General features: G+C 38.0%; 2 protein-coding genes across 2 annotated transcripts in view; both read left to right on the forward strand.

Annotated features, from left to right (window-relative positions):
* LOC129923483 (uncharacterized) overlaps nucleotides 1-18,028 on the forward strand; it is a 115,533-nt gene that overhangs the window by 76,342 nt on the left and 21,163 nt on the right. The window contains exon 2 of the mRNA XM_056014640.1: nucleotides 16,188-16,456. Coding sequence (XP_055870615.1) covers nucleotides 16,298-16,456 — 159 coding nt within the window. The 5' untranslated portion in view covers nucleotides 16,188-16,297. The remainder of the gene's footprint in view (nucleotides 1-16,187; nucleotides 16,457-18,028) is intronic.
* On the forward strand, nucleotides 9,662-10,183 carry LOC129923436 (uncharacterized). Its single transcript, XM_056014340.1, has one exon. It carries the CDS (start codon nucleotides 9,662-9,664, stop codon nucleotides 10,181-10,183), a length of 522 nt encoding a protein of 173 aa, XP_055870315.1.

Genomic DNA, 18,028 nt, shown 5'->3' on the forward strand with positions numbered 1-18,028 from the left:
AGAGGATGAATATTCTATTATCCCTAATGCTTTGTTTGATTTTTTGATAGTTTCATCAATATGTGGATTCCATGACAGTTTTTTTATTTATTATAATACCTAGGTATTTTGCGTTTTTAGTCTGTTTTATTGGTTTACCATGAATAAGATAAGTAGAATTAATTTGTTTTAGTTATTTTGTTACTATTAATAACTGACATTTTTCTGGGTGGAAAGACATGCTCCAATTTGTTTCCCATTTCTGTAATTCATCTAATTCTCTTTGTAAAATTTCTGTATCTTGTGTTGTTTTTATTGTTCTATATATTATACAATCGTCTGCGAATAATCTGACTTTTGTTCCTGAACTAATGCAATTTGATAAATCATTTATGTAAATTAAAAATAGTAGTGGACCTAAGACTGTTCTTTGATGAATACATGAGTTTACTATTATTGATGTTGATTTAGAGCCATTTATTATTACAGCAGGACCTGATTGGGGCTGCATTCTGCATAATATTTAATGTAAAAAACAACAATTTCGAACACTCATTTGAGTGGGGTCCCGAGGGTATTTTCAAATTCTCCTCCCCCTCCTCCCCCCCATCCTAGCTACGCCACTGCACTGTAGGTGTAGAACGTGGGTACTATCGAAGCTCACTAGGTAGACTCATGTTTATGTCATGGTCTCCTTCCACACGATGCCCCACCTGCTGAATCGTGATAAAACTGATAAGAGGCGTCTCTTTTTTTCTCTCGCTCTCTCGCTTAATAACTATATAAAATGACTTGACACTGAAGTATACATAATTTCTTAAATAACATTTTGGCGGCGTTATCTTGTATGTGCCCTTCCATTTATGTCAGGATAGGAACGTTTTCATGACTGAATTAAGATAATAGCAGAGCTTTGCTGCTTCTGGTCGTTCAAGTCCAGTCTGCAGACTTTCGTGGACTTTTTGTTCAAACAATGGATCTAAATTAATTGCTGATATCACACGAATATTAACTCTTTCTCTACGTTATTATTTAACACGTTCTGATGGAATCAACGTTGGTATCGTCAGTTAGGAGACGAAGAGTTAACAGTTATGGATATACGCATATATATATATATATATATATATATATATATATATATATATATATATATATATATAATATATATATATATATATATATATATATATATATATATATATATATATATATATATATATATATATATATATATATATATAGTAAGAAACAGAAAGACAGACAGACAAAGAGACAGACAGTTAGTTAGTTAGTTAGTAAGATAGATAGATAGATAGATAGATAGATAGATAGATAGATAGATAGATAGATAGATAGATAGATAGATAGATAGATAGATAGATAGATAGATAGATAGATAGATAGATAGATAGATAGATAGATCGATAGATAGATAGATAGATAGATAGATAGATAGATAGATAGATGGATACATGTCAGTTAACAAGGCTTTGTATAGAGTTGTTCGCTTCGACTGGTAGAAAAGAGTAAAAGTGAACATTTGTTGATCGAAATATTTGATTAATGACGCCAACAGAATGTTCTGGCTAATTCCACATTTATAAAGTTCCTGAGGTAATATACAAAGGTGAGAAAAAAAAAGGGGGGGGGGGGAAACGAGACATGGAAATGCCTAATTTTTCAGAAGAATCCTAAACTTACAGTAACACAATACGTTGGTAAGATTCAACTAGATCTGTTACATCAATTTGGTCATGTTCGTTTTTCTATTTCTTTTAAAATGTTTATTTATTTCGCTCTGACTATGTGTATTTTTTTAAACTATTTACTTTGTTCTTGTTTCAACATAAACTCTAATACATTTTTGTATTTTATGATTATTTCTAATATACTAAATACCATCGCGTGTTCTAAATATAGGCAATTATTTATTTTCTCATTCACTAGTCGCATATAAGAAACTTTTGTCAAAGCAGCTTTGTCCGTTAAAGTGAACTATTCTCATAGCGATCGCTTAGTAGTATCACACTCTAGATCTCTCACACATAAACTCTCTCTCTCTCTCTCTGTCTCTCTCTCTCTCTCTCTCAACTAATCCATGGGTATATCTATGCACTCACAGGTAAGTAAATTCTTGTACACCTTGACTTATTTATAGACACCATTAATAACTGCAAGCAGCTCATCCAGTCCCCCCCCCCACCACCCTACCGTTTCTTTTCCCATTGAAACGTTAGACTTTCAATCCTTCACTTTTATTGAGGAGATAGTGTAATGATACATGAGAGAGAGAGAGAGAGAGTAAGGGTGGGGGGCCTGGTGTAGAGGTGTAATGAATAGTAAGCATTCACAAGACCGATGTTTAAAACCAAACAACTGGTTGCTGATGTTATTTATACAACCTGTGGTTACTGTCCTGTCAACATTCCACGCTGATTGGAACTTTCTTATCCTTAGAGTTCACTTTTTGTCTTTACACTGAGACTTTTAATAAAAAAAAAAAAAACGTTCTTTCTTGAAAGGGTCCAAGCCAGGACATTTAACCAACCCGCTGGACTTTATGTAGGTATGAGGCAGGAAGGCTGAAGGGTGAAAATATAGGCCTGCAAGGCTGCAACTACTAGCTTTTTATCATTTTATAATAGAATTAGTTAAATAGTAAAAAAAAAAAACATATGGCATGTACCCCTTTCACGTGGGGGCCGATGATTTAAAGCTAGTGTTTCTATGGGCGACATTTTGACAAAGATGTCATAGAGCCTCGGTTTCATTCGACTTCAAAGATTTTTTTTTCCAATGATGCGACCCTTGATACGCGTATCAGAAATGTACTTGTTTCTCCCCACCTCCTTCTCAGGTCTAAAAAGTTACGTCATCATTGGTCTACACTTTACTGCTGCTGACAGTGGTAAAAGATGGCCTACTCCAGACTGAAAAGATGTCTTAAACGATAAACAGGCTCATTAAGATCCCGGACCATGATAGACATTTGCATCCTGTCCTTCACGTAAAGACTAACAAAAGACGGACTCGAAGACTATCCTTATTACTATTATGAATTATATACAGGGGCGGACTTGCTACATGGGCATTAAGGCATTGGGACAAATGCCCGGTGGGACGGAGCCAAAATGGGCCGGTGGGGCCATCGAAAGGGCCTCATGGATGCCACTGTATCAAATTGTTAAAGGTCTTATGATATGCTTTTATAATGAGTACAGTTATCGATACATAATCAAACTGAACCTAATGATTTTGAGGACAGGTAGAATTAGTTGAATTATTATATACATTTTATATTATGTCGCTCCACTTCTGGTATCCTGGCCTATTCGGTGGGGTGTGGGGGGGGGGGGGGGGAAGGCTATTGCTTCTACTGCCCTCCCCACTTTAGCCATCTTAGTTGGGGGGGGGGGGGGGGGTCGGTCCTATTTTTAAGGATAAATCATAGTTTGTGAAAAAAAAAATTAATATCTATGTAATATAAGCTACATATTGATATTTGAATCCATTTGTATATTATTTAATCTCATCTTAATCGCACCACACTCTAATCTCAAATTTCATCATTAGAAAATATAAAATGAAAAAGGGTTCTATCAGCTGGCAGGGGCGATACATACAATCGTCCTCCGCCAATCGGACAAACCAATACTTTTTTTCTTTTTGTATTTTAGTTAAGAAATTACAAAATGTAAAATATCTGTCACTGATATAATTTATATATGCTATAAATTAAATTCTTATATCAAGTCGCCCCACCCCCTATTCTTTAGTGCCAAATGCAATCATTAGAAATTATAAAAAGAAGCGAGAACTAATCGTTTACACTCTACCGCCCCCTCCCCTTTCCAGACGAAAACATGACATTTTAAAACGGAATAATCAAATCTGTCGAAAGAGTTTATGTAATTGTTCATGAATTTTTCATATTTTTTTAAAAGAAAGACTTTGTTTTGGAAAATTTAGAATTCATAAAAACATTTTAAGCATAAGAGTAAGTTCTGAACCCCAATATTTTTTTCCTAGTCGCCTTTTTCCAATCTTTACTCAATCTGATATTTTTCTATTGTATAAATAAATTTTCGGCGGCGATCCTCAAAGCCTTAATCTAAATATGTGATGTGTCTTATCTCAAGGAACAAATTTGTTGTATTTGCAATGTAGTAAGGGCTTATAAAATCACCGAACATTTTTCAATTAAAACATTATTCAAAAGGCTCTTGAAAAGTAGATATTTTTTAGCGTTTAACCATCATTCTGTTGATGTCTTATGCTGACCAATTAAGGCCTACTACATGAGATGAAGATGATGATAATATTACGATCTCATTTGGTGTAACGAGAGCTAGATACTTGCATGGCGGCGCCCATCCCTCTCCATGCTTGACCACAGCCGAGTACCTCCATCTAGGTGGTTCGCCTTGGTCCTGAACATGTGGCCTTTGTAGTCCATCTTGGGACTCTTCCGCCCTAGCCGGTGACCTTAGTCTAGAAGGCCGTTCGCCCAGTGCTGCCATGTTATCACCACCCCCTCACATGGTTTAGTCCCCCAGCTGAAGCGGTTTTCCAGGGCATGGCGCTTGGAGCCACATGTGAGAGATTTACGGGTTCGAAGGGGACCATTGACCAGACAGCTACATCTCTACATCTTCCTCATGTCTACACAAGTGTATGGATCATCTCGCACCGAGAATGCTCTAAGCATGAAAGATGCCCTATGCAGCTTACATTGAGTGAAGGGAGAGCACCGTTCATCGCTGCTGTACCTCTTAATATCTGTACCTCTTAATATTTTCTATTTAAAACAAAATCAATTAATTAGCAATTATTGATTAACTAGTTTTTGTTTCATTGATTCGTGTGCTGTCATCGACAATGAATAATTGTGCAAGATTTCAACTTGATCTGAGAAGGAGAATCGGTAGAAAAAAAGTGTAAAAGAATCAACCCAGACAGACAGACGGAGTTAATATAAGCTTTGTTAAGAGCTCTGTTCAACACGACATTGAACCACCTTTTCTATAATGATGACTTTTTTTCTTCATAGTTTCAGCGTAACCCAAACTCAAACGAAGTCCAGGATTCTTTATTTTTTAAAAATTTGAATGAGGGTAGAGGTTGGGGGGGGGGGTATTTGTACTGCTGGTTTCAAAACCATCGTACCCTCAGACCATCAGACGTTAATCTCTGAGATTAGTGCCATGCTTCTACAGAGTCCGAAACTAATTTTAAAAACAACATCATGCTTTAGCACTGTGAGTGTACGTGTGCCGTCGTGTAAACTTGATTTATTTTCATTAGCACTTAATATTAAACAAAAAGTTAAAAAACAAAAAAACTTAAAGCTAACAATTGTGTGTGTGGAGGGGATAGTCTGAGTGTACATCCTATCTATAAAAACAAAAGGAACATACCTACAAGATCATTCACCTGTTCATTTGGACCGTTGGGGTACCACACACGATCTGTTGACCTTCTTTCTTCATTCCTCTCTTTTGTTAGAGTCCCCCGAAAGTAAAATAGCAGCTACTTGTTTTGTGTGGTCTGTCTGTCCGTCCTCTCGTCCGTCCCATTTCGATCTAGTAAACTAGAAAACATATCCGACATCATGATATTTTAGGCCTTTCAAAGTTCTGCTTTTTTCTTTTCTGAAAGCGAAAAATTTAATTTTTAAAATCAACTATGCAAGCAGTTTGTTTTTTTCATAAAAATACATTATTTTTACAACTATTCACTATTAATAGTAACAAACAAAACCACGATAAAGTAGATATACTTATTATCGACCATATTTGTGATAACAATTTATGCAAAACTGTTTTTAATTTTTTGACAATATTTTTTTAAAAAATTGTATTACTATGGTAAACAATTTATATCATACTAATTACCTACATTTACAAAAAAAAAATACTTTTTTTTTAATGAAAAAAAATCTATTTAGTACGTATATAAGTGGAATGTAATTTAAAACAACAATTAATAAATAGTGTTTCATATTGTAGACGTGAGGTTAGGCATCACCCGAGAAACTGGCGCTTTACAAAACAATTAGATAATCATTTAATAACATCAGTTAGGCCAGGTTCACATTTAACTTCACCTTCCCCTCTCCTTAGTCTGTTGGACCGTTGGGCTACCTATAAGATCTGTCAACCGTCTTTCTCCATTCCTCGCTGTCCATTGCCTTTGATAGAATTTCCTTCTCTGACAGGCCTGTCAGGCCTTTGATGTTGTCTTCTCATCGCTTTATCTGTCTTCCTCTTAATCTTCTTCCTGGTACTGTTCCCTAAGGAAAGTCTTTGCTATCCCTGAGTACCTTGTGATGTGGCCTTGGAGTTTACGTTTTTGACAGTGGTTAGCAGGTCATCGTAGTGCTGTATTAATCCTGTTTCTAATCTCTTCATTCGCGATGCAGTCTTTGTAAGTGACACCTAGGATTTAACTATATCATCATAACTATCAGTTCATTGAATACATATGAATATAAACAATGTAATAATAATAACATTAATAAATCTACGTATCCTGTGGTATCAAGTCGTTAGTCGAACTAACAATACAACAGTATGGGCAACACTTTCGACACGAGCACGTCTCTTCTTTTTGTATGGACGGAGCTAGGGTTGCAGTAATTGATAGTTTGTAGATCATACTTTCTGATATTCTTTCTGAAAATATTGAAAATTACCATCCTGAGCGGACCACTTCGGGGGCCGATATTGAGTTTGTGTTTCCACACTAACTTTCTTTGTAACCTTGTTTTTGTACTGGGATTAGAATCTCTTTCATTAACAGGCCCCTCCATTCCTTGTTATTGTTCCATCGATTCTTTTGTCTGCCTCTACATCTTATCTCTGGAACTGTTCCATGCAAGAAGGTCTTTACGAGCCCTAAGGACCTTGTAATATGTCCGTAGTTTTAGCTAACGGTTTTCTTTGGATAATGATAAGAAGGTCATGTTGGCCAAGATTTCCATTATGATTCTATTTTTTTGTGATAGCGGTGGTACCGAGATACCTTTTGTAGCATCCGGTTCCATGGCTAGGATCGTTCTCTGCATTTTAAGTCCTTGATTCGCAAGCCTACAGGAAAGTTGCCATGACCAAGCAGCGCATCAGTCTAATTTTCGTGCCTTGTGCTTTGCCTTTGTCTTCCCAGAATTACTGGAACCTCAAGAGACACATTTCAAAGAAGAGTCACAATTAGAAAACACCAAGAAATGAAATGCACCCGAAAAGACTCAGTTTTGAAAGGTTATAGGAGCAAGTGTTGATCTTTTGGTGGAACAGACAAGGTTAAGAATGTCAGGTCAAAGAATGTCTGAGCTTATTCCATGCAGGGTTCTAAATTCCGAAGAACAGTTTCCTGTATGTTGTCGCATGCCATTTCTAATTAAACTGTTTCACCAATTAGTTACATAAAACAGTACGCCTGCATCCATCCATCAACTCAAACACATACAGTTAATGCCTGAAGTATATTTCCGCGTGAAACACACACACACGAGCATACACACATCGGCGTTTACACACACAGACACACACACAGACGCATACTCATACAAACACGCACTCAGCAGTAGCGTAGCTTGGGTGGGGGGGGGGGGGAGGAAGGGGGAAGAATTTGAAAATCCCCCGTGTCCCCCACTTGAGGGGAGCCGCCAAATGAGTGTTTTTTTACATTGAAAATTAAATATTACGCAAAATGCAGGCCCCCCCCCTAAAGAGGTCGGGCCCCCAGGGCCCCCAAACGATGGAAACTTACTAGCTATGATACAGACAAGCACAGACACAGACACACATGCGCGACACACACAGAGACACAGAGGCGCACACAGGAAGTTACCCGCACATGCACGCACAGTTACACACAGGCACATGTAAGTACAAACACGTACACACATGTGCACACAGGTACACAAACAGGTGCACACAGAGGCACACACACACAGGTACAAACATGTACACATACATGTATACACACTGGCACACACAGGTATACACACACAAGTACACATACAGGTACACACACTAGTACACCAACCTGTACACCACAGGCACACAAGTTGAAAAAAAAAGGGTTATTAACAGCGAACTGGAAATGACGTTAAACCGAAGATAGATAAGACTGTAAGGGGAAGTCGACTTAGCCGCAGGTTAAAGCCAAGTTATCTCACGCTTAGTTCACACTTCAAGCAGGTAAATCCAGGACTCACACTCACACATACATTCACACGCTCAGTGGCACACAATTCTTGACTTTTTACGCTTGTTTATTAAAACTTTAACCAACACATTTTGAAAACTAATTAAAAGACACACACACACACAAAAGTAATTTTTTTGTTGTTCGTTTAGAACATTCAAATATTATTTTGCAGATGGTGGACTGTTTAAAATGGGGAAAAAAATTCCCAGACTTTGAATTCTTGTAAACACACTGCTGATGTAAAGAAAGAAAATGTGTTTTTATAAACTACTTTAACTAGTGAAAACTTAGAGAAAGACAACAATAGACCCGAACTATTCTATACTATAGTAAATTCAAACTGACATTATTTCAAAGATATTTGTCTTACCAAAAACGTCATACAGTTTCAATCTATAATTTTAATATATCGATACTGAATGAACTGAAATTCAAAATCAGTAGTGTACCAACAAATTAGCTAGCGTAACCTAGGATTATAGAAAGTTCGCTGACCAGGAATAAAGTATTGAAAACTTATTTTTGCAATTGCTACTCCGTATGTCTGAGCTCCAGGCTGATGGCCGAACATCGCCGGATTTAGAAATTTTAAAATGATTTTTCAACTATGATAAGACTACAGGAGATCACTCCCACAGAAGGGCCGGATTTGAATTGGGACGTAGAGTAAGGGCGTAAGAACTTTTCTCAAAATTATACCTGCGACGCCACCAACCGATGACAAACCTAAAAGATTTTTTAAGCAACCCTTTGCCATTAGCCTCAGAGAATGTCCATTTGCCAGCTCGGGAGTCTAGGAGATCGCTGTCCGGAGGGCTTTAAACATGTCACGAACAAGAAATAAAAACTTAAAAACACACAACTGTAACACGTTTGGCTGCTTTTTCTTTACATCAATATTTACTAAATTGAGAAATCCAAATAGACGTAATGAATCTACATTAAAGCTAATCCGTTTCATTTGTTCTGAAGTAGACCTAAGGTCTCTTCAAAATTGTTTTGTCTTTTATACAGTAGAAAAGCTAGTAGTGGTATAGTAGCAGATTACCCCCACTCAGCCAGCTAGGATGTATGTCTCTCCAGCGGGGTCCCGGTGGGAGTCCCGGGGCGAAGCGCTGTCCTGCTTTCTAAGCTTCAGACATTCATTCCTCTTGCTTTTAACACGCATTTTTATCAGAGGAGCAGTAGGTTAAATAAAGTTTCAAGTAAAAGTGGTGCGGCGAATTGTGTTCCTGCATTTTGAGCTGCAGAAATGCCTTCAGCTGGCGTGTAATGCTCACTGCACTCACTAAACAGTCAAATTAAACCAAAGAAAGAGGACGGCAGCATTGGTCAGTACAATAATGCGATGGACATTCAAGAAGCTTATAGCGCAAGTACTTATATTGTTGTCACGAGTGTTTAACAAAACGAGTTACGACAGGAGAAACTGCACAACATTGACATGCATACATATAGTTCTGACATGCATACGTCGAGTGCTGACATGCGTACATCGAGTGCTGACATGCGTACATCGATTGCTGACATGCGTACATCGAGTGCTGACATGCGTATATCGAGTGCTGACATGCGTACATCGAGTGCTGACATGCGTACATCGAGTGCTGACATGCGTACATCGATTGCTGACATGCGTACATCGAGTGCTGACATGCGTACATCGAGTGCTGACATGCGTACATCGAGTGCTGACATGCGTACATCGAGTGCTGACATGCGTACATCGCGTGCTGACATGCGTACATCGAGTGCTGACATGCGTACATCGAGTGCTGACATGCGTACATCGAGTGCTGACATGCGTACATCAAAAACTGACATGCGTACATCGAGTATTGACATGCAAACATCAAGTACTGACATGCGTACATCGAGTACTGACATGCAAACATCGAGTGCTGACATGCGTACATCGAGTACTGACATGCGTACATCGAGTACTGACAGCGTACATCGAGTACTGACAGCATACATCGAGTACTGACATGCGTACATCGAGAAAAGTCACGTTAGCGGAAACGTACAGGAATATTTCATGAATAAAAAAGAACATTAAAAATAAAATGAAATAAAATGGCGTCTTTAGCTTCATCTTTATTTGGTCAGTATTCAAACATGGATTTAAAACTACAATAAAAATAGATTTTTCTGTCCCTTGAAAAAAAAAAAGAACTCCTTCTCGACTGCCATTTTCAGCACGTTGTCCTCCCCCCCCCCCTCCTTTTGGAAGTTGCTGGGGCAATCTTCAATTTGAGAAACGCGGGTTTGAACTATTAACGTCCACTCTTCCTCGGATTCTTACAACTAGCCCCCCTCCCCCGTTACCTTCTGCTCTGCTGTCACTGGCGCCCTTAATTTCTCCTGGTCTGCGCCCGTTCCTTTCAAAAAGTATTACAATAGTCATCTACTGATCATTCTATAACTAAATTGCAGCGAAAGTGTATATCCACTAAAACAACACAAATCGTGACAGTCTAATCGATCTTTCAAGACGAATTCTTAATTGTTGTCAATTAAAGAGGCTAGCTGAAGAGTGTGCTTTTGTAAGTTTTCAATGAGTGCGTCCTAAAGGAGTTGATTATTATGGCATTTGGTGGGAAAGAAATTTCACTGGGTATTTTCAAGAAAAACTAAACATTGCTGCTGAATAGAACTTCACTAATGCTGCCAACTAAATGTACACACATTGAGCTACAAATGGGATAGCTTAGATTCTGTAGTGCTAAGAAAGTGCACATTTATCATATATTAAACTTCTCTTTTTGATATAAAATCTAAAGCATCTACAGTCACTTAATTCCAAGAGCGTATACAAGAGAGGTTACACATTTTTACCAGTGGCAGGGCTCCCTTAATAAACTGCAGTGAATAGTCATCTGCCGAAATTGAAAAACACTAAATGTGGCTCAACAAAGATGGCTAAGACAGATTTTAGGAGTCAGTTATAGAGATCTGGTTTAAATCAAGGAAATCCTTTGCCGAACTGGAAGTCGACCCTTTAGTAAGATTGTGAGAGAGCGACGCATCATGAGGTTTGCGAAACATGTTCTCCGACAAAATGAATTACGCATAAGAAGAATTGCAATGATATCCTAGTACAACTTGACTCCACACATTCATGGAGGTCCTCATGGCAGGTGGGAAGAGGCTTCAGACATTACCAGTGACAGATTTTTATGAAAACAGCTTGACGGGAAATGCGCCAAACAGAGCCGGAGGGTCTAAGTCAGTAAGAATAGCACATTAGGTTTTTGAAATAAAACTTTTTAATAGCAGGAAAATGCACTGTAGATACCTCAGAATATGCATTTTGTTGGCTTTCAATAGCAGAAATAGTGATTGGCGGCGGAGCTTCGCCCCGCGCTGGGGGAGCTCCTAGCGCTCCCCCATACCCCCTTGCTAATAATGGCGGGGAATCTACAATTTTCCCACTAACTCATGTAAGAACCTATTCTAGGGCACAATAAACGTCTTCCAAAAGAATGAAGGGTCAGAATGAAATAAAGATTATGTACACACACACACATAAATACATATAAGAAAAACTTTCGCGGGGGGGGGGGGTCGGGGGAAAGGAAAAAATCCACCCCCCAACCCCCCTCCCCCCGAAAAAAAAATCCTGGCTACGCCCATGATATATAAACATTTTTAAAAAACTAAATGTATCCAAAATTTTTTTTATTCTGTACGCCGGTTACACCAAAAAGCTAGCTTTATTTTTTGTTTAAATTGTATTTGTCAATGTATAATTAAATAATTTTTTAGAAAGGTAGCGCGTCCTTATACTGGGAGAGTGCAGTGTGAGAGAGTACAGTGTGAGTACTTATTGAGATAGCCAGTGGCGTAACTAAGGGGGGGGATGGGGGGGGGGGAGAATTTTAAAATCCCCCCGGGCCCCCACCTATGGGGGGCCCCCAAATGGGTGTCCGAAATTTATTTGTAAATACATAAATTAATATATTTGATTGACAAATAGTGTCAACAAGTGTCTTTTTTTAATCAACATTTATAGATTAAATTTATCACAAAGACTAAACCTAGATATTTTAAAAATATTTTTGCCGCAGAGATCAGTTTTTAAAATCCTCAATCCAATAGAAACTCTCTCTTTTTATTTACATCTAATGATCTAGTCCTTTTGCTTTCGCACAAAACATAAACAAAAAATAATGACGTAATATCATATAATATTAATACATTCTTCCTATTGAAGTTATTATCACACCCTTCCTTTTAGAGTTCTTAATAGTGATATCTAGTAGCAGGGCCGGCCCTAGCATTTGCGGGGCCCTATGCGAAACGGATCGCGCGGGGCCTAGTCTGGGTAGGGATAAGCATAATGTCAAATTTTTTTTTAATTAGAAAATAGGCCTACTTTCGTCTTTGCAATAAATTTTTATCAAATGAAAGCTCGCAATGCCACTTTTGATTTATTGGCACCCCAAAACGTCAATTTCGTCTATTCTTCAGGATATTTGAATAAATTCAAAAAAAGTTCAGGACTTTATCGTATATTTTGCCTTTTCATGAGATTTCCTGGAGGCCCTGAAAAATCAGGAGGTCGCGAAAACCCTGTTATTTTATATACGTTACAATTGTTTAATTTAATAATGTACACTTGGAATTAGCGCGGGGCCTATGAAAGCGCGGCGCCCACTGCGACCGGCACTGTCTACTAGGAACTTTAACAATTCGTCCACTTCTGGTTGTCTTGACTGAACAAGTTGGTCTATAACTGTCTGTTTCGTTTGTTGCAACAGTTTGCAGTTCATTGTTTCCATTGGTATCATAGTACCCAGAGATGTCTTCATCGAAACTCTTATTTAAAAAGCGTTGATTTCTTCTGTATGTTTTTTCCGTTTGTCTTTATGATGTAAGATCTGGGTGCTGAATGTTTTTTTTATGACAACTGCTTTCTGCCATGTTTGACCTAGACGAACTCTCCGACAGAATAATCTTTAGGTAGTCTTGCTTTTGCATCGTATTTCACTTAGCTTTTCATCTGTCGTTCGTTGAGTAATGTCTCTGCATTTTCAGCTACCAATGGTTTCAATAGTTTGTGATCATTTGGAATGATTCCCTGAGTCTTCTACTCGTCAGCAGTTGTGATGGTGAATACGGCAGCCCACTTATCGGAGTATTTCTATACTCGAGCATAACAAGATATGGATCTTTCCCACTTTTGTATACCCTGAATCCTTTTGCTTTCGCACAAAACATAAACAACCAATAATGACGTAATGCCATATAATATTAGCACAGAATCTTCTTCATGCAGTGGAAAATTAAGAATTTTTTGCCTATCTGGAATTCTGGTCAAAGCTCCTGTGCCCAATTAATATAGTTCGGAAGAAACTACAAAAGTCTGGACTGCATATACGGGAATCTGCTAAAGAAATTAGTATCCTTTCATGCTTTCTGCAAAATGATGAGAAACTGACAAAAACCCAATCCATCGAAAAAGCAAAAGAAGGTAGTGAATACTATGGATTCCCTGTAATCAAAACAACCATATGAAAGAAAAGACTTGATGGGAAGTTGAGTTCTAATGTAGGACTGTCAATACAACTGCAATTCAAACGTTTTGTGACAGAAGTGCTGGACAGATTTCATATGGAGATGAAGGGCAGATTCCAAAGGCTGGAAAGAAAATGGATACCTTTTGGTTTCCTCTTGAACCAAGACACCTGTTAGAAGACACGCTTGTGACAAACTGTGCTACTTTTCCTGTTTGTATGATGAAATAAATGGAAAATAGCTTTTTCAATGATGTCATTAATGCACGAGCACTTTTCATCAACAAACAGTAATACAATCACCAATAGACATACTGAGGAAACAGGCTTCATATGGTAATTACGTGTGCTCAGACTTTGCAACCTCCTCCGAATACCGCTAACTCAGGCCACTTCCATTACGACATTACGTCATGTGAGAGATCATTCTCAAAGCTCAAGCTCATCAAAAAGTATCTCAGGAGCACAATGACGCAAGAATGGCTTATCATGTTTTTAATGTCAGTGAAGTCACACATACTAGAAAGTATCGATGTAGTTGATAATATAGATGTCTTTGCTGCACAGAATGCACGACGTGAAGCGATATCAATTTAGATTTGTCACTTGTGCATTATTTAACTAATAAACAACGGTATTATTCATTAAAAGAGTCTTGATTACTTTTTGTTAAGTTTACTGATATACTGAACCAATTTGATTTGGGGCTTATATATTTTTGCGTACATTATTCCATGTCATATGTCGAATGTCAAAATGCAAGGGGCCCCCATAGAGGTCAATCCCCCCGGGCCCCCAAATCCCTAGTTACGCCCCTGGAGATAGCACTGTTTGGCACCCTCCGAGGCTCAATAATCTTAGTTTACATAACTTTTTTTTTCAAAACTAGTACTAAATTCACAGCTGAATAATTTTAGTTTGAATATTGCAGGAAATTCGTCTCTCTGTTTGGGAGTTAAAGAAATTTCAAAATCAACCAAGGTCTTATAGATACTTTTAATGGACGGTGACCGGACCGGATTTAAAAAGTTGAGTCACTGGGCATAAACTTTATGGAGGTCCCTACAATCTTTTGAAGACGGATGAAAACCGCACTGAATAGAAATGCTAGCTAGGGAAAGACTCAATAGAGCAGCAGTTCTCAACCTTTTAAGCTCGGCGACCCTTTTTACTATCCCCCACTCTGCTGCGACCCCCTCCCACACACACACACACACAGCAATAGAAGAATAGACAAAATACGGTCCATATTTTCAATGATCTTAGGCGACCCCTGGCGAATCGTCAATCGACCCCTCAAGGGGTCGCGACCCACAGGTTGAGAACCCCTGCAATAGAGTCATTGATTGCTATTTGAACTCATTTTCCTTCTTTATAGTGTATATATATATACAGAGAGAGAGAGAGAGAGAGAGAGTTAGAGAAAGAATGCAGTATATATATATATTTTTTTTTTCTAGTTCTTAAATTGCCCAGGCCTCTTTGAGCGTGAAGAGTTGGGTGCCTGCACATTCATCACTAAATATTCAAATATGCTTTTCACTGTTTTCGAATGCTTGGAGAAATGTAGTTATGTGTCAACAGTTGTATGTTTTACTTGCTCCCATTTGTTTTATCCCACCATTAGATGCTTTTCTTTTTCTCATTGGGGCCCTTGGCTCCCGTCACTACTTATGTGTAGGTTAAATGTAGGCCTTTAAAATGTCAAGTGGTTGAAGGAAATGGTGTTAGGGGCGGGGGGGGGGGGGCACATGCAGCGCCCAACACTACTGCAGGAGCGTTCATCAGGCAAGACTCATCTATTTCTAAGAGAATAGACCATAGTAATCAGTACCATGGTAACACAGCCGGCTTTCTGTGGGGGAGCTGTGTGCTTAGCACGTGACATGCACGTGCGTGGAGGAAAACATTCCGAGAGAGGAAACATCTGGGAGAGTGTACAGAGAGTACGTAATGGGACAGGGGAGGGGGTCGATATAAGATAGATAGATAGATAGATAGATAGATAGATAGATAGATAGATAGATAGATAGATAGATAGGTAAGACCTATTGATTGATTGATTGATTGATTACATTGAGAGGAGTCGATATGAGATAGATAGATAATAAAGATATATGGATTGATTGATTGATTGTATGTGTGATTGATTGATTGAATAATGAAAAAGAGAGATAAGCGGCACTAATTTTTTCAATATTAAATTGCTGTTAAGAACTGAGACGATCTCCAGTGAGTCTAGCGGGTTGTTCTACATTCCTCTTGAACCCAAAGTCATGGAATTAAGTTTTCTCAAAGGGATATTTTACCAGAATCGCATTTCTAACAGGTTTTCAGTTCTTAGCTGTATGTATAATTTAAATCTAAAGTTATACTAAAATGGTTACATTGTTTTGTAGAGATAACACAATAAAATCCTCAAATCAGCAGGTCAAGAAGAGACATTTAAGACTATTGTTTACTTATTTTCAGGCTTTGCAATATAGTGTACTACTTGAGGGTGTAGTGGATTGCTCCTAAATTGATTGCTCTACAAGACCCTAGAGGTCAACCCTCCAATGGTGCGACTATAGCGAGAAACGATGACGAATTACACCGGACAGCTGCAGGAGGGTTTGAGTTACTTCCCTGTCCGGAGAATCAATGAAAGCACCTTGCTCATCCCTGAAAACATTGTCTGGTTGCCTTATGCCGGACTTGTGGTGACTGTGCTCTGTTGGCTGGGTTACGACTTCTACAGGGTAAGTACTGTTAGACTTCTATGGCTCGCTATTTAGTGTATTTAGTGTACAGGAAATCGGAAAGTGTTGATAAACTATGTGTTTTAAAAGGCAGGTAATAATTTCGAGAGCTCCTTCGATCACTGCAGAATCAAATTTTCAGAATTTTCCGTTTTCTAGTTGTAATTACATCAACATGTGCAACAGACGCCTGATGATAGGGACGCAGCTGAAAACCTATTTTAAAACACAATTTTGGTAAGAAAACAGCGCTGGTACTCCGAGCAACTGCTGCTCTATAGCTTTTTATTTTGGCTACAGTGATTTCTTCATTGAACGCCCTCGGCGTTGCTTATTTGATTTATTTAATCCAAAATTTCTGGGGGGAAAAAAATCGTTTTCTTAAGTTTTTCTTTACTTTCCATCACATCGCCTAAACATTTCTTCATATAGCTTTCTCTTGTTCATTTTTAATCACTGTATTTTGTTAGATAGATAGATAGATAGATAGATAGATAGATAGATAGATAGATAAATTGATAGATAGATAAATTGATTGATTGATTGATTATTTGATTAATTATTTGATTGATTGGCTGAGTGGTTAAGCGCTTGGCTTCCAAAGCTGGGATACTGGGTTCGAATCTCGGTGAAGACAATGATTTTGAATTTCGGGATTTTTTGGGTGCCCCTAAGTCCAGACAACTCTAATGGGTACCTGACTGAAGTTGGGGAAAGTAAAGACGGTTGGACGTTGTACTGGCTACTTGACACTTTGCTCGTGAACCGTTGGTCAATGAAACAGATGTCCTAAACATCAACTGGCCTACAGATCTCAAGGTTATATCCACTAACTCTGACTAGTAAAAGTTTTGAACACGTTATTTTTCCCACACCCATGCCCATTCCCAAATCAAGCTAAAACTTTGCAAAATTATTTATTTTACCAAACAAAACATGAATTAATTTAAAAAATTAAGCAATTTGTCAACAAATGACCTTTATATCATCTGCACTATAGACCACAAGGTCTGAAAGGGGAACTTTTTTCTGTACTTGACAAAGGGACTTATCGTAAAAAACAATTCAAATATTCAGTTGGCATGCTTTAGAAACAAGCCATTTCACAAGTGATATCTGGCAAATGACTTATTTTATCACTAACTTGTCTTATCTTAAAAATTACAGACGTTACTTCTAAAGAGAAGAAACGTACGTCAAAGGCGTATCCATGTGCATGTTAACTAGAGACTTCAAATCTCCTAAATCATTTTCCTTGATGATTCAGGAAACCCGTTCTATCTCGTAATGGCCTCAAGGAAAGAATGAGTTCTAATATAAACAATGTGCCTTTATCTTTGTGTCTTTCTGAATATTTTTTTTAGGTTTCTTTTTGTATTCGTAAGGTATAGTTCAGTAACTACCGCCATTCCTACTTAACTATATAGTATATAAGTATATACAATATCACTTCATTTCACTGTATTTTATTTCACCTATACTTCTTTTTATGCTTTCTTGCTGTTCGCCTGTTCGCTCGTCGTTGGGCAGTCTTTGACGCTCAGGTGTAGAAGAGACTAAGGAGCTATGTGT

This window comes from Biomphalaria glabrata, chromosome 16, assembly GCF_947242115.1.
Source record: "Biomphalaria glabrata chromosome 16, xgBioGlab47.1, whole genome shotgun sequence".
Classification (NCBI taxonomy): domain Eukaryota; kingdom Metazoa; phylum Mollusca; class Gastropoda; family Planorbidae; genus Biomphalaria; species Biomphalaria glabrata.

Bases quoted from the DNA above. Each gene is read 5' to 3' on its own strand.
- LOC129923436 (XM_056014340.1), top strand. From the start codon at position 9,662: ATGCATACGTCGAGTGCTGACATGCGTACATCGAGTGCTGACATGCGT.